This window comes from Oncorhynchus kisutch, linkage group LG27 (assembly GCF_002021735.2).
Source record: "Oncorhynchus kisutch isolate 150728-3 linkage group LG27, Okis_V2, whole genome shotgun sequence".
In the NCBI taxonomy this organism is placed as follows: domain Eukaryota; kingdom Metazoa; phylum Chordata; class Actinopteri; order Salmoniformes; family Salmonidae; genus Oncorhynchus; species Oncorhynchus kisutch.
In genome coordinates this window covers 28,154,069-28,181,931 of record NC_034200.2, presented here as the reverse complement: position 1 = coordinate 28,181,931, position 27,863 = coordinate 28,154,069, and the positions used below count along the sequence as shown (strand labels likewise).

The 27,863-nt window shown below is 47.2% G+C and overlaps 2 protein-coding genes across 3 annotated transcripts in view; one reads left to right on the top strand and one right to left on the bottom strand.

Annotated features, from left to right (window-relative positions):
• The first annotated feature begins 8 nt into the window (after positions 1-8).
• On the top strand, positions 9-15,727 carry LOC116357839 (uncharacterized). Of its 2 annotated transcripts, none has more exons than XM_031807332.1 (3): positions 9-2,105; positions 10,661-10,789; positions 10,996-15,727. In XM_031807332.1, the coding sequence occupies exon 1, from the start codon at positions 451-453 to the stop codon at positions 1,699-1,701; it is 1,251 nt and encodes a 416-aa protein (XP_031663192.1). In that variant the 5' UTR covers positions 9-450; the 3' UTR covers positions 1,702-2,105; positions 10,661-10,789; positions 10,996-15,727. The 2 variants fall into 2 exon arrangements, with proteins under 2 accessions (XP_031663192.1, XP_031663191.1); XM_031807331.1 differs by having other exon boundaries at positions 10,968-15,727.
• An 8,769-nt stretch (positions 15,728-24,496) lies between these two features.
• The window catches only part of LOC109871808 (chloride channel protein 2-like), a 112,101-nt gene continuing 108,734 nt past the window's right edge, over positions 24,497-27,863 (bottom strand). The window contains exons 22-24 of the mRNA XM_031807330.1: positions 27,522-27,626; positions 25,889-25,975; positions 24,497-25,412 (exon numbers count right to left, since the gene is read on the bottom strand). Coding sequence (XP_031663190.1) covers positions 24,882-25,412; positions 25,889-25,975; positions 27,522-27,626 — 723 coding nt within the window. The 3' untranslated portion in view covers positions 24,497-24,881. The remainder of the gene's footprint in view (positions 25,413-25,888; positions 25,976-27,521; positions 27,627-27,863) is intronic.

The window sequence follows — 27,863 nt, the reverse complement described above, 5'->3', positions numbered from 1 at the left end:
TTCTGTGTAATGGCATGGCTCTTATGTGTAATGGCATGGCTCTTGGCTCTTCTGTGTAATGGCATGGCTCTTCTGTGTAATGGCATGGCTCTTGTATGTAATGGCATGGCTCTTCTGTGTAATGGCATGGCTCTTCTGTGTAATGGCATGGCTCTTCTGTGTAATGGCATGGCTCTTCTGTGTAATGGCATGGCTCTTCTGTGTAATGGCATGACTCTTCTGTGTAATGGCATGGCTCTTATGTGTAATGGCATGGCTCTTGGCTCTTCTGTGTAATGGCATGGCTCTTCTGTGTAATGGCATGGCTCTTGTATGTAATGGCATGGCTCTTCTGTGTAATGGCATGGCTCTTCTGTGTAATGGCATGGCTCTTCTGTGTAATGGCATGGCTCTTCTGTGTAATGGCATGGCTCTTCTGTGTAATGGCATGGCTCTTGGCTCTTCTGTGTAATGGCATGGCTCTTGTATGTAATGGCATGGCTCTTCTGTGTAATGGCATGGCTCTTCTGTGTAATGGCATGGCTCTTCTGTGTAATGGCATGGCTCTTCTGTGTAATGGCATGGCTCTTGGCTCTTCTGTGTAATGGCATGGCTCTTGTATGTAATGGCATGGCTCTTCTGTGTAATGGCATGGCTCTTCTGTGTAATGGCATGGCTCTTCTGTGTAATGGCATGGCTCTTCTGTGTAATGGCTCTGGCTCTTGTGTAGTGGCATGGCTCTTCTGTGTAGTGGCATGGCTCTTCTGTGTAATGGCATGGCTCTTCTGTGTAATGGCATGGCTCTTCTGTGTAATGGCATGGCTCTTCTGTGTAATGGCATGGCTCTTCTGTGTAATGGCATGGCTCTTATGTGTAATGGCATGGCTCTTGGCTCTTCTGTGTAATGGCATGGCTCTTCTGTGTAATGGCATGGCTCTTGTATGTAATGGCATGGCTCTTCTGTGTAATGGCATGGCTCTTCTGTGTAATGGCATGGCTCTTCTGTGTAATGGCATGGCTCTTCTGTGTAATGGCATGGCTCTTCTGTGTAATGGCTCTAGCTCTTGTGTAGTGGCATGGCTCTTCTGTGTAATGGCATGGCTCTTCTGTGTAATGGCATGGCTCTTCTGTGTAATGGCATGGCTCTTCTGTGTAATGGCATGGCTCTTCTGTGTAATGTCATGGCTCTTGGCTCTTCTGTGTAATGGCATGGCTCTTGTATGTAATGGCATGGCTCTTCTGTGTAATGGCATGGCTCTTCTGTGTAATGGCATGGCTCTTCTGTGTAATGGCTCTGGCTCTTGTGTAGTGGCATGGCTCTTCTGTGTAGTGGCATGGCTCTTCTGTGTAATGGCATGGCTCTTCTGTGTAATGGCATGGCTCTTCTGTGTAATGGCATGGCTCTTCTGTGTAATGGCATGGCTCTTGGCTCTTCTGTGTAATGGCATGGCTCTTCTGTGTAATGGCATGGCTCTTGTATGTAATGGCATGGCTCTTCTGTGTAATGGCATGGCTCTTCTGTGTAATGGCATGGCTCTTCTGTGTAATGGCATGGCTCTTCTGTGTAATGGCATGGCTCTTCTGTGTAATGGCATGGCTCTTATGTGTAATGGAACTGAGAGTCATTATCAAGGGCTCTGGGGAGCTGTCAAGTGTCCAGGTGCTGAAACACGCGCAGGATTGTCTGTTTTTTCTCTCGCTATTCACACATCGATTTCATGATCTTTATCTGGGCTGTGAGCAACATTTGAGGCGTATAGCAGACCACACGAATATTGAAAACACTCTAGCGCTGTAGTGTTAGTGACATACTGAGCATGACTGCTTTTTTTCCAGGTTAAATTTGAGGATTGTGAAATGATCTCAAAGTCAAGAAAGGCAGTCAGCATCCAAGAGATTGCTGCTCTGTCCAGATCCTCCTTAAATGGTAAGGGTCAGAAAGACACACACGGACCATCTCTCTAACCCAGGCCTCCTACTTTTCTTTCTCCAGGCATTTCCCAGGCGATGAAGGACCATGTGACCAAGCCAACATCCCTGCAGGGTCATCCACCTCAAGTGGAAGGGTTGGCCCAAACCCACCAACCCCCTCCGCAACTCTCTACAGGAAGCTCGCTTCGCCGCAGGTGCATGTCCCTCCGCTAGCTCAGCTAGTAAAGTAGAGCCGGTGGCAGAGATACAGACCAATTAATACTAATTGAATGTTGTGCTCTTTTAATACATTTTCTCATCTATTTTATATTTTAAGAGTAATGTTTACACCTTGGTGATTCTATTGTCCAACTAATTCTGCCATCAAATTGTTTTTAGTCATCAATAGCTCAGAATAGGATCTCATCAGAAATCTGTCCTCAGCAGTTCCATTTTTTGTATTTATTTAACCCTTATTTTACCAGGTAAATTGCCTGAGCACACATTCTCATTTACAGCAATGACCTGGGGAATAGTTACAGGGGAGAGGAAGGGGGATGAATGAGCCAATGTAAGCTGGGGATGATTAGGTGACCATGATGGTATGAGGGTCAGATTGGAAATTTAGCCAGGACACCGGGGTTAACATCTCTACTCTTACGATAAGTGGCATGGGATCTTTTAGTGACGACAGAGAGCCAGGACACCCGTTTAACGTCCATCTGAAATACAGCACCCTACACATGTCCCCAATCACTGCCCTGGTGCATTGGGATAATTTTTTAGACCTACACCACTTCCAGCAGCATCTGGTCTCCCATCCAGGGACCGACTAGGACCAACCCTGCTTAGCTTCTGAGGAAAGCCAGCAGTGGGATGCAGGGTGGTATGCTGCTGGTATATATGTAGTGGGATGCAGGGTGGTATGCTGCTGGTATATATGTAGTGGGATGCAGGGTGGTATGCTGCTGGTATATATGTAGTGGGATGCAGGGTGGTATGCTGCTGGTATATATGTAGTGGGATGCAGGGTGGTATGCTGCTGGTATATATGTAGTGGGATGCAGGGTGGTATGCTGCTGGTATATATGTAGTCGGATGCAGGGTGGTATGCTGCTGGTATATATGTAGTCGGATGCTGCTGGTATATATGTAGTGGGATGCTGCTGGTATATATGTAGTGGGATGCAGGGTGGTATGCTGCTGGTATATATGTAGTGGGATGCAGGGTGGTATGCTGCTGGTATATATGTAGTGGGATGCAGGGTGGTATGCTGCTGGTATATATGTAGTGGGATGCAGGGTGGTATGCTGCTGGTATATATGTAGTGGGATGCAGGGTGGTATGCTGCTGGTATATATGTAGTGGGATGCAGGGTGGTATGCTGCTGGTATATATGTAGTGGGATGCAGGGTGGTATGCTGCTGGTATATATGTAGTGGGATGCAGGGTGGTATGCTGCTGGTATATATGTAGTGGGATGCAGGGTGGTATGCTGCTGGTATATATGTAGTGGGATGCAGGGTGGTATGCTGCTGGTATATATGTAGTGGGATGCTGCTGGTATATATGTAGTGGGATGCAGGGTGGTATGCTGCTGGTATATATGTAGTGGGATGCAGGGTGGTATGCTGCTGGTATATATGTAGTGGGATGCAGGGTGGTATGCTGCTGGTATATATGTAGTGGGATGCAGGGTGGTATGCTGCTGGTATATATGTAGTGGGATGCAGGGTGGTATGCTGCTGGTATATATGTAGTGGGATGCAGGGTGGTATGCTGCTGGTATATATGTAGTGGGATGCAGAGTGGTATGCTGCTGGTATATATGTAGTGGGATGCAGAGTGGTATGCTGCTGGTATATATGTAGTGGGATGCAGGGTGGTATGCTGCTGGTATATATGTAGTGGGATGCAGGGTGGTATGCTGCTGGTATATATGTAGTGGGATGCAGGGTGGTATGCTGCTGGTATATATGTAGTGGGATGCTGCTGGTATATATGTAGTGGGATGCAGGGTGGTATGCTGCTGGTATATATGTAGTGGGATGCAGGGTGGTATGCTGCTGGTATATATGTAGTGGAATGCAGGGTGTTATGCTGCTGGTATATATGTAGTGGGATGCAGGGTGTTATGCTGCTGGTATATATGTAGTGGGATGCAGGGTGGTAGGCTGCTGGTATATATGTAGTGGGATGCAGGGTGGTATGCTGCTGGTATATATGTAGTGGGATGCAGGGTGGTATGCTGCTGGTATATATGTAGTGGGATGCTGCTGGTATATATGCAGTGGGATGCTGCTGGTATATATGTAGTGGGATGCAGGGTGGTATGCTGCTGGTATATATGCAGTGGGATGCAGGGTGGTATGCTGCTGGTATATATGTAGTGGGATGCAGGGTGGTGTGCTGCTGGTATATATGTAGTGGGATGCTGCTGGTATATATGCAGTGGGATGCAGGGTGGTATGCTGCTGGTATATATGTAGTGGGATGCGGGGTGGTATGCTGCTGGTATATATGTAGTGGGATGCAGAGTGGTATGCTGCTGGTATATATGTAGTGGTATGCTGCTGGTATATATGTAGTGGGATGCAGGGTGGTATGCTGCTGGTATATATGTAGTGGGATGCAGGGTGGTATGCTGCTGGTATATATGTAGTGGTATGCTGCTGGTATATATGTAGTGGGATGCAGGGTGGTATGCTGCTGGTATATATGTAGTGGGATGCAGGGTGGTATGCTGCTGGTATATATGTAGTGGAATGCAGGGTGTTATGCTGCTGGTATATATGTAGTGGGATGCAGGGTGTTATGCTGCTGGTATATATGTAGTGGGATGCAGGGTGGTATGCTGCTGGTATATATGTAGTGGGATGCTGCTGGTATATATGCAGTGGGATGCTGCTGGTATATATGTAGTGGGATGCAGGGTGGTATGCTGCTGGTATATATGCAGTGGGATGCAGGGTGGTATGCTGCTGGTATATATGTAGTGGGATGCAGGGTGGTATGCTGCTGGTATATATGTAGTGGGATGCTGCTGGTATATATGCAGTGGGATGCAGGGTGGTATGCTGCTGGTATATATGTAGTGGGATGCGGGGTGGTATGCTGCTGGTATATATGTAGTGGGATGCTGCTGGTATATATGCAGTGGGATGCAGGGTGGTATGCTGCTGGTATATATGTAGTGGGATGCAGGGTGGTATGCTGCTGGTATATATGCAGTGGGATGCAGGGTGGTATATATGTAGTGGGATGCTGCTGGTATATATGTAGTGGGATGCTGCTGGTATATATTTAGGGTGGTATGCTGCTGGTATATATGTAGTGGGTTGCAGGGTGGTATGCTGCTGGTATATATGCAGTGGGATGCAGGGTGGTATGCTGCTGGTATATATGTAGTGGGATGCTCCTGGTATATATGTAGTGGGATGCAGGGTGGGATGCTGCTGGTATATATGCAGTGGGATGCAGGGTGGTATGCTGCTGGTATATATGCAGTGGGATGCAGGGTGGTATACTGCTGGTATGTATGCAGTGGGATGCTGCTGGTATATATGTAGTGGGATGCAGGGTGGTATGCTGCTGGTATATATGCAGTGGGATGCAGGGTGGTATGCTGCTGGTATATATGTAGTGGGATGCAGGGTGGTGTGCTGCTGGTATATATGTAGTGGGATGCTGCTGGTATATATGCAGTGGGATGCAGGGTGGTATGCTGCTGGTATATATGTAGTGGGATGCAGGGTGTTATGCTGCTGGTATATATGTAGTGGGATGCAGGGTGTTATGCTGCTGGTATATATGTAGTGGGATGCAGGGTGGTATGCTGCTGGTATATATGTAGTGGGATGCTGCTGGTATATATGCAGTGGGATGCTGCTGGTATATATGTAGTGGGATGCAGGGTGGTATGCTGCTGGTATATATGCAGTGGGATGCAGGGTGGTATGCTGCTGGTATATATGTAGTGGGATGCAGGGTGGTATGCTGCTGGTATATATGTAGTGGGATGCTGCTGGTATATATGCAGTGGGATGCAGGGTGGTATGCTGCTGGTATATATGTAGTGGGATGCGGGGTGGTATGCTGCTGGTATATATGTAGTGGGATGCTGCTGGTATATATGCAGTGGGATGCAGGGTGGTATGCTGCTGGTATATATGTAGTGGGATGCAGGGTGGTATGCTGCTGGTATATATGCAGTGGGATGCAGGGTGGTATATATGTAGTGGGATGCTGCTGGTATATATGTAGTGGGATGCTGCTGGTATATATTTAGGGTGGTATGCTGCTGGTATATATGTAGTGGGTTGCAGGGTGGTATGCTGCTGGTATATATGCAGTGGGATGCAGGGTGGTATGCTGCTGGTATATATGTAGTGGGATGCTCCTGGTATATATGTAGTGGGATGCAGGGTGGGATGCTGCTGGTATATATGCAGTGGGATGCAGGGTGGTATGCTGCTGGTATATATGCAGTGGGATGCAGGGTGGTATACTGCTGGTATGTATGCAGTGGGATGCTGCTGGTATATATGTAGTGGGATGCAGGGTGGTATGCTGCTGGTATATATGCAGTGGGATGCAGGGTGGTATGCTGCTGGTATATATGTAGTGGGGTGCAGGGTGGTGTGCTGCTGGTATATATGTAGTGGGATGCTGCTGGTATATATGCAGTGGGATGCAGGGTGGTATGCTGCTGGTATATATGTAGTGGGATGCGGGGTGGTATGCTGCTGGTATATATGTAGTGGGATGCAGAGTGGTATGCTGCTGGTATATATGTAGTGGTATGCTGCTGGTATATATGTAGTGGGATGCAGGGTGGTATGCTGCTGGTATATATGTAGTGGGATGCAGGGTGGTATGCTGCTGGTATATATGTAGTGGTATGCTGCTGGTATATATGTAGTGGGATGCAGGGTGGTATGCTGCTGGTATATATGTAGTGGGATGCAGGGTGGTATGCTGCTGGTATATATGTAGTGGAATGCAGGGTGTTATGCTGCTGGTATATATGTAGTGGGATGCAGGGTGGTATGCTGCTGGTATATATGTAGTGGGATGCAGGGTGGTATGCTGCTGGTATATATGTAGTGGGATGCTGCTGGTATATATGCAGTGGGATGCTGCTGGTATATATGTAGTGGGATGCAGGGTGGTATGCTGCTGGTATATATGCAGTGGGATGCAGGGTGGTATGCTGCTGGTATATATGTAGTGGGATGCAGGGTGGTATGCTGCTGGTATATATGTAGTGGGATGCTGCTGGTATATATGCAGTGGGATGCAGGGTGGTATGCTGCTGGTATATATGTAGTGGGATGCGGGGTGGTATGCTGCTGGTATATATGTAGTGGGATGCTGCTGGTATATATGCAGTGGGATGCAGGGTGGTATGCTGCTGGTATATATGTAGTGGGATGCAGGGTGGTATGCTGCTGGTATATATGCAGTGGGATGCTGCTGGTATATATGTAGTGGGATGCAGGGTGGTATGCTGCTGGTATATATGTAGTGGGATGCAGGGTGGTATGCTGCTGGTATATATGCAGTGGGATGCAGGGTGGTATATATGTAGTGGGATGCAGGGTGGTATGCTGCTGGTATATATGTAGTGGGATGCAGGGTGGTATGCTGCTGGTATATATGCAGTGGGATGCAGGGTGGTATATATGTAGTGGGATGCTGCTGGTATATATGTAGTGGGATGCTGCTGGTATATATTTAGGGTGGTATGCTGCTGGTATATATGTAGTGGGTTGCAGGGTGGTATGCTGCTGGTATATATGCAGTGGGATGCAGGGTGGTATGCTGCTGGTATATATGTAGTGGGATGCTCCTGGTATATATGTAGTGGGATGCAGGGTGGGATGCTGCTGGTATATATGCAGTGGGATGCAGGGTGGTATGCTGCTGGTATATATGCAGTGGGATGCAGGGTGGTATACTGCTGGTATGTATGCAGTGGGATGCTGCTGGTATATATGTAGTGGGATGCAGGGTGGTATGCTGCTGGTATATATGCAGTGGGATGCAGGGTGGTATGCTGCTGGTATATATGCAGTGGGATGCTGCTGGTATATATGCAGTGGGATGCAGGGTGGTATGCTGCTGGTATATATGCAGTGGGATGCAGGGTGGGATGCTGCTGGTATAAATGTAGTGGGATGCTGCTGGTATATATGTAGTGGGATGCAGGGTGGTATATATGTAGTGGGATGCAGGGTGGTATGCTGCTGGTATATATGTAGTGGGATGCGGGGTGGTATGCTGCTGGTATATATGTAGTGGGATGCTGCTGGTATATATGTAGTGGGATGCTGCTGGTATATATGTAGTGGGATGCTGCTGGTATATATGTAGTGGGATGCTGCTGGTATATATGTAGTGGGATGCTGCTGGTATATATGTAGTGGGATGCTGCTGGTATATATGTAGTGGGATGCTGCTGGTATATATGTAGTGGGATGCAGGGTGGTATATATGTAGTGGGATGCTGCTGGTATATATGTAGTGGGATGCTGCTGGTATATATGTAGTGGGATGCAGGGTGGGATGCTGCTGGTATATATGTAGTGGGATGCTGCTGGTATATATGTAGTGGGATGCTGCTGGTATATATGTAGTGGGATGCTGCTGGTATATATGTAGTGGGATGCTGCTGGTATATATGTAGTGGGATGCTGCTGGTATATATGTAGTGGGATGCAGGGTGGTATATATGTAGTGGGATGCTGCTGGTATATATGTAGTGGGATGCTGCTGGTATATATGTAGTGGGATGCAGGGTGGGATGCTGCTGGTATATATGTAGTGGTATGCTGCTGGTATATATGTAGTGGGATGCAGGGTGTTATGCTGCTGGTATATATGTAGTGGGATGCAGGGTGGTATGCTGCTGGTATATATGTAGTGGGATGCTGCTGGTATATATGTAGTGGGATGCTGCTGGTATATATGTAGTGGGATGCTGCTGGTATATATGTAGTGGGATGCTGCTGGTATATATGTAGTGGGATGCTGCTGGTATATATGTAGTGGGATGCTGCTGGTATATATGTAGTGGGATGCTGCTGGTATATATGTAGTGGGATGCTGCTGGTATATATGTAGTGGGATGCTGCTGGTATATATGTAGTGGGATGCTGCTGGTATATATGTAGTGGGATGCTGCTGGTATATATGTAGTGGGATGCTGCTGGTATATATGTAGTGGGATGCTGCTGGTATATATGTAGTGGGATGCAGGGTGGTATATATGTAGTGGGATGCTGCTGGTATATATGTAGTGGGATGCTGCTGGTATATATGTAGTGGGATGCAGGGTGGGATGCTGCTGGTATATATGTAGTGGGATGCAGGGTGGTATGCTGCTGGTATATATGCAGTGGGATGCAGGGTGGTATGCTGCTGGTATATATGCAGTGGGATGCTGCTGGTATATATGTAGTGGGATGCAGGGTGGTATGCTGCTGGTATATATGCAGTGGGATGCAGGGTGGTATGCTGCTGGTATATATGTAGTGGGATGCAGGGTGGTATGCTGCTGGTATATATGTAGTGGGATGCAGGGTGGTATGCTGCTGGTATATATGTAGTGGGATGCAGGGTGGTATGCTGCTGGTATATATGTAGTGGGATGCAGGGTGGTATGCTGCTGGTATATATGTAGTGGGATGCAGGGTGGTATGCTGCTGGTATATATGTAGTGGGATGCAGGGTGGTATGCTGCTGGTATGTATGTAGTGGGATGCTGCTGGTATATATGTAGTGGGATGCAGGGTGGTATGCTACTGGTATATATGTAGTGGGATGCAGGGTGGTATGCTGCTGGTATATATGTAGTGGGATGCAGGGTGGTATGCTGCTGGTATATATGTAGTGGGATGCAGGGTGGTATGCTGCTGGTATATATGTAGTGGGATGCAGGGTGGTATGCTGCTGGTATATATGCAGTGGGATGCAGGGTGGTATGCTGCTGGTATATATGCAGTGGGATGCTGCTGGTATATATGTAGTGGGATGCAGGGTGGTATGCTGCTGGTATATATGTAGTGGGATGCAGGGTGGTATGCTGCTGGTATATATGTAGTGGGATGCAGGGTGGTATGCTGCTGGTATATATGTAGTGGGATGCAGGGTGGTATGCTGCTGGTATATATGTAGTGGGATGCAGGGTGGTATGCTGCTGGTATATATGTAGTGGGATGCAGGGTGGTATGCTGCTGGTATATATGTAGTGGGATGCTGCTGGTATATATGTAGTGGGATGCAGGGTGGTATGCTGCTGGTATATATGTAGTGGGATGCTGCTGGTATGTATGCAGTGGGATGAAGAGTGGTATGCTGCTGACAGTGGGCTAATACACTCTGTGGATTTTAGAATCATTAGCATATGATTTGTGGGTCAAATGTAAAGTGGACCACCACCATGTGTTTGTGTGCACGTGTGTCGTGCCCCCCCTCTCTCATCCCTACACCTGTCCCACCGCTCCTTTAACCCCTGCATGTCACAGCTCAGATCTGTGCCCTGCCCCCTCCTGCTGTCACGTAGGCGATGACGGCCTGTCCTATGAGAGCCCAATAGATGGTAGCCAATTAGGCTCTCCTCCAACTGTCACTTCACTGTCCCCATGGTGATACAGCCTCTACTGTTCACTCCCTAACTGTCTCTGAGACTACTGTCTGTCACTCTTTCCTGTGCTTGGTGTGTTTGATTACCACCTGTAAGGTTTGTGTGTGTGTGTCCTTCTCCAGGTGTGGCAGAGCAGTTTGCTATCGCTGAGGCAAAGCTGAAAACCTGGACCTCTGTGGCTGATGACCAGAAAGACGATGACTAGGAGTTCCTCCAGAACAATAGAAACACACTCTCTACCCACAGCTCAGGTAAACACATGCATACAGTACACATCACCCAATATTCCTTACCTTTGTCATACTCATTGTGTTTTCAGTCATCAGTGCCACCTAGACTGTGCTATGCCCCAATATCTCTCTTCTTTCTTTCCCTCTGTTACTCACCCTCCCCTCATCCCTCCATCTCTCTCGCCTCATCCATCTCCAGGTGTTCTGATACTTTGATTCTCCCTCAGACTTCAACGTCCAAGCACGAGCCCCGAGTGCCATTCCAGGCCAAGACAGACAGCTTTGAAGTTTTAGCAGAAACAGCCTGCACTGTGATAGGTCCACATCTCAGACAACCCGCCTACTCCAGGGAGTGACCGGGCTAGCCCATTCCCTAGTGGATGGTGAGGATCAGCCTGCACTGTGATAGGTCCACATCTCAGAACAACCGGGCTAGCCCATTCCCTAGTGGATGGTGAGGATCAGCCTGCACTGTGATAGGTCCACATCTCAGAACAACCGGGCTAGCCCATTCCCTAGTGGATGGTGAGGATCAGCCTGCACTGTGATAGGTCCACATCTCAGAACAACCGGGCTAGCCCATTCCCTAGTGGATGGTGAGGATCAGCCTGCACTGCATCGTCTACTAGTCTGACTGGAGGCCGGTAATCATGAAGCAGTAGGTTTGACTCCTGCTATTCAACCTCTCACTCTGAGTTTCTTAGAGAGGAAGAAGAGGATAGGAGTGTGTTTCAGGAGGGTAGAGAGTGGCTCTCCGACAGAGGCTCGTCAGGCGTGGCTTCGTTCCATTAAGAAGATAAGGTGGAAAGCATTTAAATGTGATGTTTCATCTTGTAGGTGTACACCTTGGATAGTCTGTCAACTCTTCCTTCAGAAGTTATTCACACCCCTTGACTTATTCTAGATTGTGTTGTTACAGCCTGAATTTAAAATGGATTAAATAGAGATGTTGTGTCACTGGCCTACACACATTACCCCATAATGTCAAAGTGGAATTATATTTGTATATATTTTTTTTTTAATTAATAAAAAATGAGAAGCTGAAATGTCTTGAGTCAAGTATTCAACTGCTTTGTTATGGCAAGGAGTACAAATCTGGAGTAAAAATCTACTAAAGTCACAAATTGCATGGACTCTATGTGCAATAATAGTGTTTAACATGCTTTGAATGACCACCTCCTCTCTGTACCCCATGCATAAAATGAATTGTAAGGTCACTCAGTCGAGCAGTGAATTTCAAAAGCAGATTCAACCACAAAGACCAAAGAGGTGTTCCAATGCCTCACAAAGAAAGGCCGCTATTGGTAGATGGGTAAAAAATAAAAAAGCAGACATTGAATATCCCTTTGAGCATGGTGAAGTCAATAAAGATACACGTGTCCTTCACTCCGTTGCCGGAGAGGAAGGAAAGCGCTCAGGGATTCTACCATGAGGCCAATGGTAACTTTAAAACAGTTAGAGTTTAATGGTTGTGAAAGGAGAAAACTGAGGATGGATCAACAATATTGTAGTTACAAATATAGTTGATCCATCCTCAAATATTCCAAAACATCCTGTTTGTAATACGGCAGTAAAGTAAAACCGCAAACAATGTGGCAAAGAAATTAACTTTATGTCCTGAATACAAATGCACATTACTGAGTATTTTCAAGCATGGTTGTGGCTGCGTCATGTTAAGGGTATGCTTGTCATCAGCAAGGACTAGGGAGGTTTTTTTAGGATAAAAAAACGGAATAGAGCTAAGCACAGGCAAAATCCTAGAGGAAAACCTGGTTGTCTGATTTCCAACAGACACTGAGAGACAAATTCACCTTTCAGCAGGACATTAACTTAAAACATAATGCCAAATATATACTGGAATTGAATGTTCCTGAGAAAATCCATGGCAAGACTTAAAAAAGGCTGCCCAATGTCGTGGAAGGATCAGAATTTGTTGGTAACATTTGTAAGCTGTTTAATATTCATCAAATGTGTGTAAGTTACTTCTCATCAGAATGGTATTTTTGTGTAATTCTGTGGTGAGGTTGCAGTTATCTGTTCTATGTCAAAACTAAGTTGCATGGGCCGCTGAGAGGGGAGAGGTCAAAGTGTCATCATGTGTAAACATATCTTTTACTCCCTACCTTTTCTAGTGGGGAAAGAAGGGTTGCAGTGTCTGGAATCATTCTATGCTCCCTCTTATGTTGTTTCTATCTTAACCTATAGCCTCACCCTCCTCTCCCTGAGTTTGTCCAGGAGTTGGTATTTAGAGTGGGTTGTATATAAATGACCATTTGATATATGCCTGTTGATATGGAGGATTTGGTATATGGTTCTGGGGTTTGGGAAAGGAGACAAAGCTGAACGATGAATTATGTCTATGCTGTCTGACTATGTGTGTCTTTGCTATTAAAAGGAACGTTTGCATTGTAAGGGGGCTCTCAGAGAATTCAGGGGGAGACACTGAATTTATCTGAGAGTCACAGGATTGTGATAGAGCTCATATAATTAAAGATGGACTTTTATAACTAACTCTGACGTGTGTGTGTGGTTTCCTCCCATGATTTGGTAAATAGAGGACATTTCCACGACACCTGGCAATGATCAACAACCAACTTGACAGAGCTTGAAGACACTGTAATTTAATGATGTCTGGCCTTTACTTATCATCCTTCCTTCCCTTTGTCTCAGCTCTCGTCTCCCTGCACGTTCCCTCTCTTCGTTTTCTCTCACTTTCTCACAATCTTTGCCGATGTTACTATTTATTTGAGTGTTGAAACTGGATTACTGAGAAAGGTTTTGAATATTTCTGTGAAGTTTTATTTCATTGGTTCTCTATGGATTGTTAGACCATGCTGTGAAGTTTTATTTCATTGGTTCTCTATGGATTGTTAGACCATGCTGTGAAGTCATGTCATGGGGTTTGCCATGGATAAATAAACATGATTTAAAAAATAAAAGAAAAGATTTTCACTCTTTGATCATTTGTCCAACACACAGAACAGAGTTACATCTCAAAGGTTTGTTAATTTAATCCATCACTGATGTACAAAAAACAAATTGTCATGTTCTCTGAAAGATAACAATGGCTGTTAATCTCAAATGCATATTCTCCTATGCACAAGAGTGTGTGTAGATTTCCGTCAATCTATTTTCATATGTGCAACGCATATACAGGCCGGGGCAATATAAAGAGAGAAACGTCGGACTTATTGCTTAACTAGATGTTCTGTTAATTAGCTTATTACACTCTACATTAAACTCTTTTTACATATTTTACATGGCGAGCACTACTTCACATTCTATCTGCATACAAAAGACAAATTATTGCACAACTGATTATTCTTTAAGATGAAAATGTACCAGTTGTGATAGCATAGTTTTACATAGTTTTGAGCCATAATACATTTTAATTCTATTGTCAAGTGATTAATGATTAATGATTTAACATGCGTCTTGAATGACAGTGGAGAACAGTCACACACACAGTTTAATCTGTCAACCAAGGCTTTTATTGCTTATCTGCGGACGTGGAGAGTTATGACTGTGCTTCTAAGTTGGTAGTACATATTTCTAAAATGGTTGTGATGCCAGGCAGACTGTATAAATCATTTTCAGTGTGTGTGCACGCTATGTCTTAGGAATATTATTTTGTATGTTGGTGAACAAATATGTATTACTATGTGAGAGTGTGTGTGTGCTTAACTTAGATGTATTCTGAGTTTCACTGTTGTCTCTCCACATAACCAAAGATTCCTGTCATTAACACTGAAATCATTCCAGAGACGTGTTGTACAGTAGGAACGATGTTGTGTGAAAAATCATTACCTATCACTAGGAACGTAATGATACAAAATGTACTGTGACCAAAACACTGTTACAAGAACCTCTCTAACTTCTGTCCTACGACCTTAACGCCAGACAAGGCTACATGTACTTTGAGTTAAATGCATGTTAATTACAATGTGCTTCACAAATGTTCTTAACCCTGTGCATTTTATGACTGAGCGATGCCAATGCATTGGTCTTTTCTCAGCTGCCTTAAGGTGGTTACTTAACATTTTGTCTTAAATATCCCTTTTCCATCCCACTTTAAAGTCCTTTCCTCAGATATGAATGTAGCTACCATGTAAATACAGAACTTAATCCAAAGTGGGACCCTCCTTTCTCTTCCCTCTCTCTTCCCTCTCTCTATCCCTTTGTCTGGTCATGTTGTTCCTTCTCACCCTCTCTCTATCCCTCTCTCTTCCCTCTCTCTATCCCTTTGTCTGGTCATGTTGTTCCTTCTCACCCTCTCTCTTCCCTCTCTCTATCCCTCTCTCTTCCCTCTCTCTATCCCTCTCTCTTCCCTCACTCTTCCCTCTCTCTATCCCTCTCTCTTCCCTCTCTCTATCCCTTTGTCTGGTCATGTTGTTCCTTCTCACCCCTCTCTCTTCCCTCCCTCTTCCCTCTCTCTATCCCTTTGTCTGGTCATGTTGTTCCTTCTCACCCTCTCTCTTCCCTCTCTCTATCCCTCTCTCTTCCCTCTCTCTTTCCTCTCTCTATCCCTCTCTCTTCCCTCTCTCGATCCCTTTGTCTGGCCATGTTGTTCCTTCTCACCCTCTCTCTTCCCTCTCTCTATCCCTCTCTCTTCCCTCTCTCTATCCCTCTCTCTTCCCTCTCTCTATCCCTCTCTCTTCCCTCTCTCTATCCCTCTCTCTTCCCTCTCTCTTCCCTCTCTCTATCCCTTTGTCTGGTCATGTTGTTCCTTCTCACCCTCTCTCTTCCCTCTCTCTATCCCTCTCTCTTCCCTCTCTCTATCCCTTTGTCTGGTCATGTTGTTCCTTCTCACCCTCTCTTCCCTCTCTCTTCCCTCTCTCTATCCCTCTCTCTTCCCTCTCTCTTCCCTCTCTCTATCCCTCTCTCTATCCCTCTCTCTTCCCTCTCTCGATCCCTTTGTCTGGTCATGTTGTTCCTTCTCACCCTCTCTCTTCCCTCTCTCTTCCCTCTCTCTTCCCTCTCTCTATCCCTCTCTCTTCCCTCTCTCTTCCCTCTCTCTATCCCTCTCTCTATCCCTCTCTCTTCCCTCTCTCTATCCCTCTCTCTTCCCTCTCTCTATCCCTTTGTCTGGTCATGTTGTTCCTTCTCACCCTCTCTCTTCCCTCTCTCTTTCCCTCTCTCTATCCCTTCGTCTGGTCATGTTGTTCCTTCTCACCCTCTCTCTTCCCTCTCTCTATCCCTCTCTCTTCCCTCTCTCTTCCCTCTCTCTATCCCTTTGTCTGGTCATGTTGTTCCTTCTCACCCTCTCTCTTCCCTCTCTCTTCCCTCTCTCTATCCATCTCTCTTCCCTCTCTCTATCCCTCTCTCTTCCCTCTCTCTTCCCTCTCTCTTCCCTCTCTCTATCCCTCTCTCTATCCTCTCTCTTCCTCTCTCTTCCCTCTCTCTATCCCTCTCTCTTCCCTCTCTCGATCCCTTTGTCTGGTCATGTTGTTCCTTCTCACCCTCTCTCTTCCCTCTCTCTATCCCTCTCTCTTCCCTCTCTCTTCCCTCTCTCTATCCCTTTGTCTGGTCATGTTGTTCCTTCTCACCCTCTCTCTATCCCTCTCTCTTCCCTCTCTCTATCCCTCTCTCTATCCCTCTCTCTTCCCTCTCTCTTCCCTCTCTCTATCCCTTTGTCTGGTGATGTTGTTCCTTCTCACCCTCTCTCTTCCCTCTCTCTTCGCTCTCTCTATCCCTCTCTCTTCCCTCTCTCTTCCCTCTCTCTATCCCTCTCTCTTCCCTCTCTCTTCCCTCTCTCTATCCCTCTCTCTTCCCTCTCTCTTCCCTCTCTCTATCCCTCTCTCTTCCCTCTCTCTATCCCTCTCTCTTCCCTCTCTCTTCCCTCTCTCTATCCCTCTCTCTTCCCTCTCTCTTCCCTCTCTCTATCCCTCTCTCTTCCCTCTCTCTATCCCTCTCTCTTCCCTCTCTCTATCCCTCTCTCTATCCCTCTCTCTTCCCTCTCTCTTCCCTCTCTCTATCCCTTTGTCTGGTCATGTTGTTCCTTCTCACCCTCTCTCTATCCCTCTCTCTATCCCTTTGTCTGGTCATGTTGTTCCTTCTCACCCTCTCTCATCCCTCTCTCTATCCCTCTCTCTATCCCTTTGTCTGGTCATGTTGTTCCTTCTCACCCTCTCTCTATCCCTCTCTCTTCCCTCTCTCTATCCCTCTCTCTTCCCTCTCTCTTCCCTCTCTCTATCCCTTTGTCTGGTCATGTTGTTCCTTCTCACCCTCTCTCTTCCCTCTCTCTATCCCTCTCTCTTCCCTCTCTCTATCCCTCTCTCTTCCCTCTCTCTTCCCTCTCTCTTCCCTCTCTCTATCCCTTTGTCTGGTCATGTTGTTCCTTCGCACCCTCTCTCTTCCCTCTCTCTTCCCCTCTCTCTTCCCTCTCTCTATCCCTCTCTCTATCCCTCTCTCTATCCCTCTCTCTTCCCTCTCTCTTCCCTCTCTCTATCCCTTTGTCTGGTCATGTTGTTCCTTCTCACCCTCTCTCTTCCCTCTCTCTATCCCTCTCTCTATCCCTTTGTCTGGTCATGTTGTTCCTTCTCACCCTCTCTCTTCCCTCTCTCTATCCCTTTGTCTGGTCATGTTGTTCCTTCTCAACCTCTCTCTTCCCTCTCTCTTCCCTCTCTCTATCCCTCTCTCTTCCCTCTCTCTTCCCTCTCTCTTCCCTCTCTCTATCCCTTTGTCTGGTCATGTTGTTCCTTCTCACCCTCTCTCTTCCCTCTCTCTTCCCTCTCTCTATCCATCTCTCTTCCCTCTCTCTTCCCTCTCTCTTCCCTCTCTCTTCCCTCTCTCTATCCCTCTCTCTTCCCTCTCTCTATCCCTCTCTTCCCTCTCTCTATCCCTCTCTCTATCCCTCTCTCTTCCCTCTCTCTTCCCTCTCTCTATCCCTCTCTCTCCCCTCTCTCGATCCCTCTCTCTTCCCTCTCTCTATCCCTTTGTCTGGTCATGTTGTTCCTTCTCACCCTCTCTCTTCCCTCTCTCTATCCCTCTCTCTTCCCTCTCTCTTCCCTCTCTCTATCCCTTTGTCTGGTCATGTTGTTCCTTCTCACCCTCTCTCTTCCCTCTCTCTTCCCTCTCTCTACCCTCTCTCTATCCCTCTCTCTTCCCTCTCTCTATCCCTTGTCTGGTCATGTTGTTCCTTCTCACCCTCTCTCTTCGCTCTCTCTATCCCTCTCTCTTCCCCCTCTCTTCCCTCTCTCTATCCCTCTCTCTTCCCTCTCTCTATCCCTTTGTCTGGTCATGTTGTTCCTTCTCACCCTCTCTCTTCCCTCTCTCTATCCCTCTCTCTTCCCTCTCTCTATCCCTTTGTCTGGTCATGTTGTTCCTTCTCACCCTCTCTCTTCCCTCTCTCTTCCCTCTCTCTATCCCTCTCTCTTCCCTCTCTTCCCTCTCTCTATCCCTCTCTTCCCTCTCTCTATCCCTTTGTCTGGTCATGTTGTTCCTTCTCACCCTCTCTCTTCCCTCTCTCTATCCCTCTCTCTATCCCTTTGTCTGGTCATGTTGTTCCTTCTCACCCTCTCTCTTCCCTCTCTCTTCGCTCTCTCTATCCCTCTCTCTTCCCTCTCTCTTCCCTCTCTCTATCCCTCTCTCTTCCCTCTCTCTTCCCTCTCTCTATCCCTCTCTCTTCCCTCTCTCTATCCCTCTCTCTTCCCTCTCTCTTCCCTCTCTCTATCCCTCTCTCTTCCCTCTCTCTATCCCTCTCTCTTCCCTCTCTCTATCCCTCTCTCTTCCCTCTCTCTTCCCTCTCTCTATCCCTTTGTCTGGTCATGTTGTTCCTTCTCACCCTCTCTCTATCCCTCTCTCTATCCCTCTCTCTATCCCTTTGTCTGGTCATGTTGTTCCTTCTCACCCTCTCTCATCCCTCTCTCTATCCCTCTCTCTATCCCTTTGTCTGGTCATGTTGTTCCTTCTCACCCTCTCTCTTCCCTCTCTCTATCCCTCTCTCTTCCCTCTCTCTTCCCTCTCTCTATCCCTTTGTCTGGTCATGTTGTTCCTTCTCACCCTCTCTCTATCCCTCTCTCTTCCCTCTCTCTATCCCTCTCTCTATCCCTCTCTCTTCACTCTCTCTTCACTCTCTCTTCCCTCTCTCTATCCCTTTGTCTGGTCATGTTGTTCCTTCGCACCCTCTCTCTTCCCTCTCTCTTCCCCTCTCTCTTCCCTCTCTCTTCCCTCTCTCTCTTCCCTCTCTCTTCCCTCTCTCTATCCCTTTGTCTGGTCATGTTGTTCCTTCTCACCCTCTCTCTATCCCTCTCTCTATCCCTTTGTCTGGTCATGTTGTTCCTTCTCACCCTCTCTCTTCCCTCTCTCTTCCCTCTCTCTATCCCTTTGTCTGGTCATGTTGTTCCTTCTCACCCTCTCTCTTCCCTCTCTCTATCCATCTCTCTTCCCTCTCTCTTCCCTCTCTCTATCCCTCTCTCTTCCCTCTCTCTTCCCTCTCTCTTCCCTCTCTCTATCCCTTCGTCTGGTCATGTTGTTCCTTCTCACCCTCTCTCTTCCCTCTCTCTATCCTCTCTCTTCCCTCTCTCTTCCCTCTCTCTATCCCTTTGTCTGGTCATGTTGTTCCTTCTCACCCTCTCTCTATCCCTCTCTCTTCCCTCTCTCTATCCCTCTCTCTATCCCTCTCTCTTCACTCTCTCTTCACTCTCTCTTCCCTCTCTCTATCCCTTTGTCTGGTCATGTTGTTCCTTCGCACCCTCTCTCTTCCCTCTCTCTTCCCCTCTCTCTTCCCTCTCTCTTCCCTCTCTCTCTTCCCTCTCTCTTCCCTCTCTCTCTTCCCTCTCTCTTCCCTCTCTCTATCCCTTTGTCTGGTCATGTTGTTCCTTCTCACCCTCTCTCTATCCCTCTCTCTATCCCTTTGTCTGGTCATGTTGTTCCTTCTCACCCTCTCTCTTCCCTCTCTCTTCCCTCTCTCTATCCCTTTGTCTGGTCATGTTGTTCCTTCTCACCCTCTCTCTTCCCTCTCTCTATCCATCTCTCTTCCCTCTCTCTTCCCTCTCTCTATCCCTCTCTCTTCCCTCTCTCTTCCCTCTCTCTTCCCTCTCTCTATCCCTCTCTCTTCCCTCTCTCTATCCCTATCTTCCCTCTCTCTATCCCTCTCTCTATCCCTCTCTCTTCCCTCTCTCTTCCCTCTCTCTATCCCTCTCTCTCCCCTCTCTCGATCCCTCTCTCTTCCCTCTCTCTATCCCTTTGTCTGGTCATGTTGTTCCTTCTCACCCTCTCTCTTCCCTCTCTCTTCCCTCTCTCTACCCTCTCTCTATCCCTCTCTCTTCCCTCTCTCTATCCCTTTGTCTGGTCATGTTGTTCCTTCTCACCCTCTCTCTTCGCTCTCTCTATCCCTCTCTCTTCCCCCTCTCTTCCCTCTCTCTATCCCTCTCTCTTCCCTCTCTCTATCCCTTTGTCTGGTCATGTTGTTCCTTCTCACCCTCTCTCTTCCCTCTCTCTTCCCTCTCTCTATCCCTCTCTCTTCCCTCTCTCTATCCCTTTGTCTGGTCATGTTGTTCCTTCTCACCCTCTCTCTTCCCTCTCTCTTCCCTCTCTCTATCCCTCTCTCTATCCCTCTCTCTTCCCACTCTCTTCCCTCTCTCTATCCCTTTGTCTGGTCATGTTGTTCCTTCTCACCCTCTCTCTTCCCTCTCTCTATCCCTCTCTCTATCCCTTTGTCTGGTCATGTTGTTCCTTCTCACCCTCTCTCTTCCCTCTCTCTATCCCTTTGTCTGGTCATGTTGTTCCTTCTCACCCTCTCTATCCCTCTCTCTTCCCTCTCTCTATCCCTCTCTCTTCCCTCTCTCTTCCCTCTCTCTATCCCTTTGTCTGGTCATGTTGTTCCTTCTCACCCTCTCTCTTCCCTCTCTCTTCCCTCTCTCTATCCCTCTCTATCCCTCTCTCTTCCCTCTCTCTATCCCTCTCTCTTCCCTCTCTATCCCTCTCTCTATCCCTCTCTCTTCCCTCTCTCTATCCCTTTGTCTGGTCATGTTGTTCCTTCTCACCCTCTCTCTTCCCTCTCTCTTCCCCTCTCTCTATCCCTCTCTCTATCCCGTTGTCTGGTCATGTTGTTCCTTCTCACCCTCTCTCTTCCCTCTCTCTTCCCTCTCTCTTCCCTCTCTCTATCCCTCTCTCTATCCCTTTGTCTGGTCATGTTGTTCCTTCTCACCCTCTCTCTTCCCTCTCTCTATCCCTCTCTCTATCCCTTTGTCTGGTCATGTTGTTCCTTCTCACCCTCTCTCTTCCCTCTCTCTATCCCTTTGTCTGGTCATGTTGTTCCTTCTCACCCTCTCTATCCCTCTCTCTTCCCTCTCTCTATCCCTCTCTCTTCCCTCTCTCTTCCCTCTCTCTTCCCTCTCTCTATCCCTTTGTCTGGTCATGTTGTTCCTTCTCACCCTCTCTCTTCCCTCTCTCTATCCCTCTCTCTTCCCTCTCTCTATCCCTCTCTCTTCCCCTCTCTCTTCCCTCTCTCTATCCCTCTCTCTTCCCTCTCTCTATCCCTCTCTCTATCCCTCTCTCTTCCCTCTCTCTTCCCTCTCTCTTCCCTCTCTCTATCCCTCTCTCTTCCCTCTCTCGATCCCTTTGTCTGGTCATGTTGTTCCTTCTCACCCTCTCTCTATCCCTCTCTCTATCCCTCTCTCTATCCCTCTCTCTTCCCTCTCTCTTCCCTCTCTCTATCCCTCTCTCTTCCCTCTCTCTATCCCTTTGTCTGGTCATGTTGTTCCTTCTCACCCTCTCTCTTCCCTCTCTCTTCCCTCTCTCTATCCCTCTCTCTATCCCTCTCTCTTCCCTCTCTCTATCCCTTTGTCTGGTCATGTTGTTCCTTCTCACCCTCTCTCTTCCCTCTCTCTTCGCTCTCTCTATCCCTCTCTCTATCCCTCTCTCTTCCCTCTCTCGATCCCTTTGTCTGGTCATGTTGTTCCTTCTCACCCTCTCTCTTCCCTCTCTCTATTCCTCTCTCTTCCCTCTCTCTATCCCTCTCTCTTCCCTCTCTCTTCCCTCTCTCTATCCCTCTCTCTATCCCTCTCTCTATCCCTCTCTCTATCCCTCTCTCTTCCCTCTCTCTATCCCTTTGTCTGGTCATGTTGTTCCTTCTCACCCTCTCTCTTCCCTCTCTCTATCCCTCTCTCTATCCCTCTCTCTATCCCTTTGTCTGGTCATGTTGTTCCTTCTCACCCTCTCTCTTCCCTCTCTCTTCCCTCTCTCTATCCCTCTCTCTTCCCTCTCTCTATCCCTTTGTCTGGTCATGTTGTTCCTTCTCACCCTCTCTCTTCCCTCTCTCTTCCCTCTCTCTATCCCTTTGTCTGGTCATGTTGTTCCTTCTCACCCTCTCTCTCTTCCCTCTCTCTATCCCTCTCTCTATCCCTCTCTCTTCCCTCTCTCTTCCCTCTCTCTTCCCTCTCTCTATCCCTCTCTCTTCCTCTCTCTTCCCTCTCTATCCCTCTCTCTATCCCTCTCTTCATCCCTCTCTCTATCCCTCTCTCTATCCCTCTCTCTTCCCTCTCTCTTCCCTCTCTCTTCCCTCTCTCTTCCCTCTCTCTTCCCTCTCTCTATCCCTCTCTCTATCCCTCTCTCTTCCCTCTCTCTTCCCTCTCTCTCTTCCCTCTCTCTTCCCTCTCTCTTCCCTCTCTCGATCCCTCTCTCTTCCCTCTCTCGATCCCTTTGTCTGGTCATGTTGTTCCTTCTCACCCTCTCTCTATCCCTCTCTCTATCCCTCTCTCTTCCCTCTCTCTATCCCTTTGTCTGGTCATGTTGTTCCTTCTCACCCTCTCTCTTCCCTCTCTCTTCCCTCTCTCTATCCCTCTCTCTATCCCTCTCTCTATCCCTCTCTCTTCCCTCTCTCTATCCCTTTGTCTGGTCATGTTGTTCCTTCTCACCCTCTCTCTTCCCTCTCTCTTCGCTCTCTCTATCCCTCTCTCTATCCCTCTCTCTTCCCTCTCTCGATCCCTTTGTCTGGTCATGTTGTTCCTTCTCACCCTCTCTCTTCCCTCTCTCTATTCCTCTCTCTTCCCTCTCTCTATCCCTCTCTCTTCCCTCTCTCTTCCCTCTCTCTATCCCTCTCTCTATCCCTCTCTCTATCCCTCTCTCTATCCCTCTCTCTTCCCTCTCTCTATCCCTTTGTCTGGTCATGTTGTTCCTTCTCACCCTCTCTCTTCCCTCTCTCTATCCCTCTCTCTATCCCTCTCTCTATCCCTTTGTCTGGTCATGTTGTTCCTTCTCACCCTCTCTCTTCCCTCTCTCTTCCCTCTCTCTATCCCTCTCTCTTCCCTCTCTCTATCCCTTTGTCTGGTCATGTTGTTCCTTCTCACCCTCTCTCTTCCCTCTCTCTTCCCTCTCTCTATCCCTTTGTCTGGTCATGTTGTTCCTTCTCACCCTCTCTCTTCCCTCTCTCTATCCCTCTCTCTATCCCTCTCTCTTCCCTCTCTCTTCCCTCTCTCTTCCCTCTCTCTATCCCTCTCTCTTCCCTCTCTCTTCCCTCTCTCTATCCCTCTCTCTATCCCTCTCTTCCATCCCTCTCTCTATCCCTCTCTATCCCTCTCTCTTCCCTCTCTCTTCCCTCTCTCTTCCCTCTCTCTATCCCTCTCTCTATCCCTCTCTCTTCCCTCTCTCTTCCCTCTCTCTATCCCTCTCTCTTCCCTCTCTCTTCCCTCTCTCTTCCCTCTCTCGATCCCTCTCTCTTCCCTCTCTCGATCCCTTTGTCTGGTCATGTTGTTCCTTCTCACCCTCTCTCTATCCCTCTCTCTATCCCTCTCTCTTCCCTCTCTCTATCCCTTTGTCTGGTCATGTTGTTCCTTCTCACCCTCTCTCTATCCCTCTCTCTTCCCTCTCTCTATCCCTCTCTCTTCCCTCTCTCTTCCCTCTCTCTATCCCTTTGTCTGGTCATGTTGTTCCTTCTCACCCTCTCTCTTCCCTCTCTCTATCCCTCTCTCTTCCCTCTCTCTTCCCTCTCTCTATCCCTTTGTCTGGTCATGTTGTTCCTTCTCACCCTCTCTCTTCCCTCTCTCTATCCCTCTCTCTTCCCTCTCTCTATCCCTCTCTCTTCCCTCTCTCTATCCCTCTCTCTATCCCTTTGTCTGGTCATGTTGTTCCTTCTCACCCTCTCTCTTCCCTCTCTCTATCCCTCTCTCTATCCCTTTGTCTGGTCATGTTGTTCCTTCTCACCCTCTCTCTATCCCTCTCTCTTCCCTCTCTCTATCCCTCTCTCTATCCCTCTCTCTATCCCTCTCTCTTCCCTCTCTCTATCCCTCTCTCTATCCCTCTCTCTATCCCTTTGTCTGGTCATGTTGTTCCTTCTCACCCTCTCTCTTCCCCTCTCTCTATCCCTTTGTCTGGTCATGTTGTTCCTTCTCACCCTCTCTCTTCCCTCTCTCTATCCCTCTCTCTATCCCTCTCTCTATCCCTTTGTCTGGTCATGTTGTTCCTTCTCACCCTCTCTCTTCCCCTCTCTCTATCCCTCTCTCTATCCCTTTGTCTGGTCATGTTGTTCCTTCTCACCCTCTCTCTTCCCTCTCTCTCTTCCCTCTCTCTCTATCCCTCTCTCTATCCCTCTCTCTATCCCTCTCTCTATCCCTCTCTCTTCCCTCTCTCTATCCCTTTGTCTGGTCATGTTGTTCCTTCTCACCCTCTCTCGTCCCTCTCTCTTCCCTCTCTCTTCCCTCTCTCTATCCATCTCTCTTCCCTCTCTCTTCCCCCTCTCTATCCCTCTCTATCCCTCTCTCTATCCCTCTCTCTCTTCCCTCTCTCTCTATCCCTCCCTCTCTCTATCCCTCTCTCTTCCCTCTCTCTTCCCTCTCTCTATCCCTTTGTCTGGTCATGTTGTTCCTTCTCACCCTCTCTCTCACTCATTTGGGGGAAGTAGTGTCAATACCAGATGGCTGCATGGGCAATTCTAACAATCTTAAACCCTGTAGAAATAGCACTTGACCTTGTGGGGACTAACAAAATGTCCCCAGTTGGTCATATTTTCGTTCATTTACTATTGTTGTGAGGACTTCTGGTCACTAAACACGTCCACACAAACACACACCAATATATCGTGGACACAGACATCCAGCTTGGAGATTCAGGTGAAAATGACCTGTAAGGTTGTAGAAACCTCAACAAACCATTGAATCGTCCGTCGCCCCTTCTGTCATTCCGATTGGTCCTCAGTGGTACTTCGCTCACACTGCAGTTCTGATTGGTCCATTTGCTGTATGTTCTCGGGCGGGGTTCCATGTTCCTTCGCCGGCTCCGATTGATAAGTCTCAGGGAGGTGGGGGTGGTCAAAATCACAGGCTAGCTCTGATTCGTCAGTGTGGGAAGGGCTGCACTCTAAGATAAACTCTTCTGTTTGGTCCTCTGTTAGTGAGAGGCTTTCCTGAAGAACCAATTCCGATGGCAGGTCCGTATTGTCAGCGGGGCTGGTTTCAAACTCCAAATCTGATTGGTCCTGTGTGAAGTGGACAGGACTCTCCTCATACATATCGTTCAATTGGTCCTCCATGTCAGGCGGGGTGGGGTCCCGTGGTAACGAGAGGCCTCTGTGGCGGTTCCAAAGCTTGTGTAGCTCTGTCACCTCTGAAACGTTGGTGGTGTTGTTGCCGCTGTCACGGAAACTGGCCAGTGGGGGGCGAACTTTCACTCCTGTCACGGTCACTGAGCCTTCTATGGCCTTACGAAGCTAGATATTGGACAGAGAGAGGAGAGGTAGAGATGGAGGAATAAAATAAGGAGCAAGGATGACAAAAGATGAGGGAGAGGATTGAAAGAAGAGTGGAGAGAGGATGGAACATTATGGAGTCATTTTGGAGTAAACAATGTGATTCATATTACAATTGATTAGATCTTCAAATTTACAGGATTGTTGCCAAGGCAACCTTAATCTGCAGCAATTTCTGTAATGAGCAAATTGATTAGCCTGAGGTTACTGCTGATTCATGAAGCGCAATATTGTCCTTAGAACTGATCTAAGGTGATGACAATATTCAAACACAATCACAGCCAAAGTAAACAGGAAGGTTTCCTGTGATGTGCTTGTCGGGATTTTAAGATGAACTGCCCTCAATCACTCATGATGACAACAGTGTGAAAATAGAAATGAATCAAACTACATGACATCACAGTGACATCAGAGTTCTAGTGCACAGGAACACCCACCTCCCTGAGGGAGACGACTCCCACCAGTCGTCCAGTACTGGTCACATAGGCATGGTCCAGCCCCAGCAAAGAGAATATGGTGTGAGTCTGAAGAAAGAGAAGGAGAAGGAGAGAGAGAGCACGAGACAGAGAGGGTAGAGCAGATTAGAAGGAACAACATGACCAGATAGAGGGATAAAACAAAGGAGATAGGGAAGAGAAAGGAAGGTCCCACTTTAGATTAAATGGCCTATAAAATCTAAGTGCTGTATTTACACTGCCGTTCAAAAGTTTGTGGTCACTTAGTAATGTTTTTGAAAGAAAAGCACATTTTTTGTTCATTACAATAACATCAAATTGATCAGAAATATAGTGTAGACATTGTTAATGTTGTAAATGATTATTGTAGCTAGAAAAGGCAGATTTTTTTAATGGAATATCTACATAGGCGTAGAAGCCCATTGTCAGCAACCATCACTCCTGTGTTCCAAAGGCACATTGTGTTAGCTAATCCAAGTTTAGTGAAGTGAGGAGGCGACTCAGGGATGCTGGCCTTCTAGGCAGAGTTGCAAAGAAAAGGCCATATCTCAGACTGGCCAATAAAAAGAAAAGATTAAGATGGGCAAAATAACACAGACACAGGACAGACGAACTCTGCCTAGAAGGCCAGCATCCCAGAGTTACCTCTTCGCTATGGACGTTGAGACTGGTGTTTTGCGGGTAGTATTTAATGAAGCTGCCAGTTGAAGCTGACTTGTGAGGCGTCTGTTTCTCAAACTAGACACTCTAATGTACTTGCCCTCTTGCTCAGTTGTGCACCGGGGCCTCCCACTCCTCTTTCTATTCTGGTTAGGGCCAGTTTGCGCTGTTCTGTGAAAGGAGTAGTACACAGCGTTGTACGAGATCTTCAGTTTATTGGCAATTTCTCGCATGGAATAGCCTCATTTCTCAGAACAAGAATAGACTGAAGAGTTTCAGAAGAAAGGTCTTTGTTTCTGGCCATTTTGAGCCTGTAATCGAACCCACAAATGCTGATGCTCCAGATACTCAACTAGTCTAAAGAAGGACCGTTTTATTGCTTCCTTAAATCAAAACAACAGTTTTCAGCTGTGCTAACATAATTGCAAAATGGTTTTCTAATGATCAATTAGCCTTTTAAAATGATCAACTTGGATTAGCTAACACAACGTGCCATTGGAACAAAGAAAATGGCTTTTCTTTCAAAAACAAGGACATTTCTAAGTGACCCCAAACTTTTGAACGGCAGTGTACATGGTAGTTACATTCATATGGGGGTATGGAGAGAACGAGAGAGAGAGCAATAGATGACATCCATTAAAATGTCAATGAGAACAAATGGACTATTCAAAAAATGTCAGTCTAGTGCAGAGCCTTCTATTTGTAATGGAAGGCTCTGGTCTAGTGGAGCTGCGTGCCATCACATTTCTGTCACCAACCCCATCAATTTAAAGGGACGTCAATTAACAATTTACTTGTTGCCTGGTATTAGATTTGAGTCATTTAGCAGACACTTATCCAGTGGATACACTTAAGCATTATAAACTAAAGAGTTCCTCCAAAAATAACGGATGACAGCAGGTTGGTTGTGCAGATTGATAAGGGTTGATTGACAGGTGAACTGATGATGACACACCTTATGCAGAGACGTCCGCTCCACCAGCTGAAAAGGGGCTGGGTCAATCTTGCAGTTGTTGAAATCCACTGGCTCGTCCAACTGTTGCTCCTCCCACTCCGCTATCTGTGGTAGGGGATTCAGAACTCTCAACCAATGAGTGGGCTAGATTAACTTCGCCGGGCGCCCGTGTTGGAATGTTTTGCACCGGCTGAAACTTAATTACATTCAATTTGGAACCGGGTTGCCTGCCGGGCGTGAGCCATTGTGCCCCTCTGTGTCCGACGGTGAAGTGGGCTCAAGACAAAGGTGATAAATAAAATGTGTAGTAATTAGTCGGTTTCTGTGTTTTCCCATGCTAAA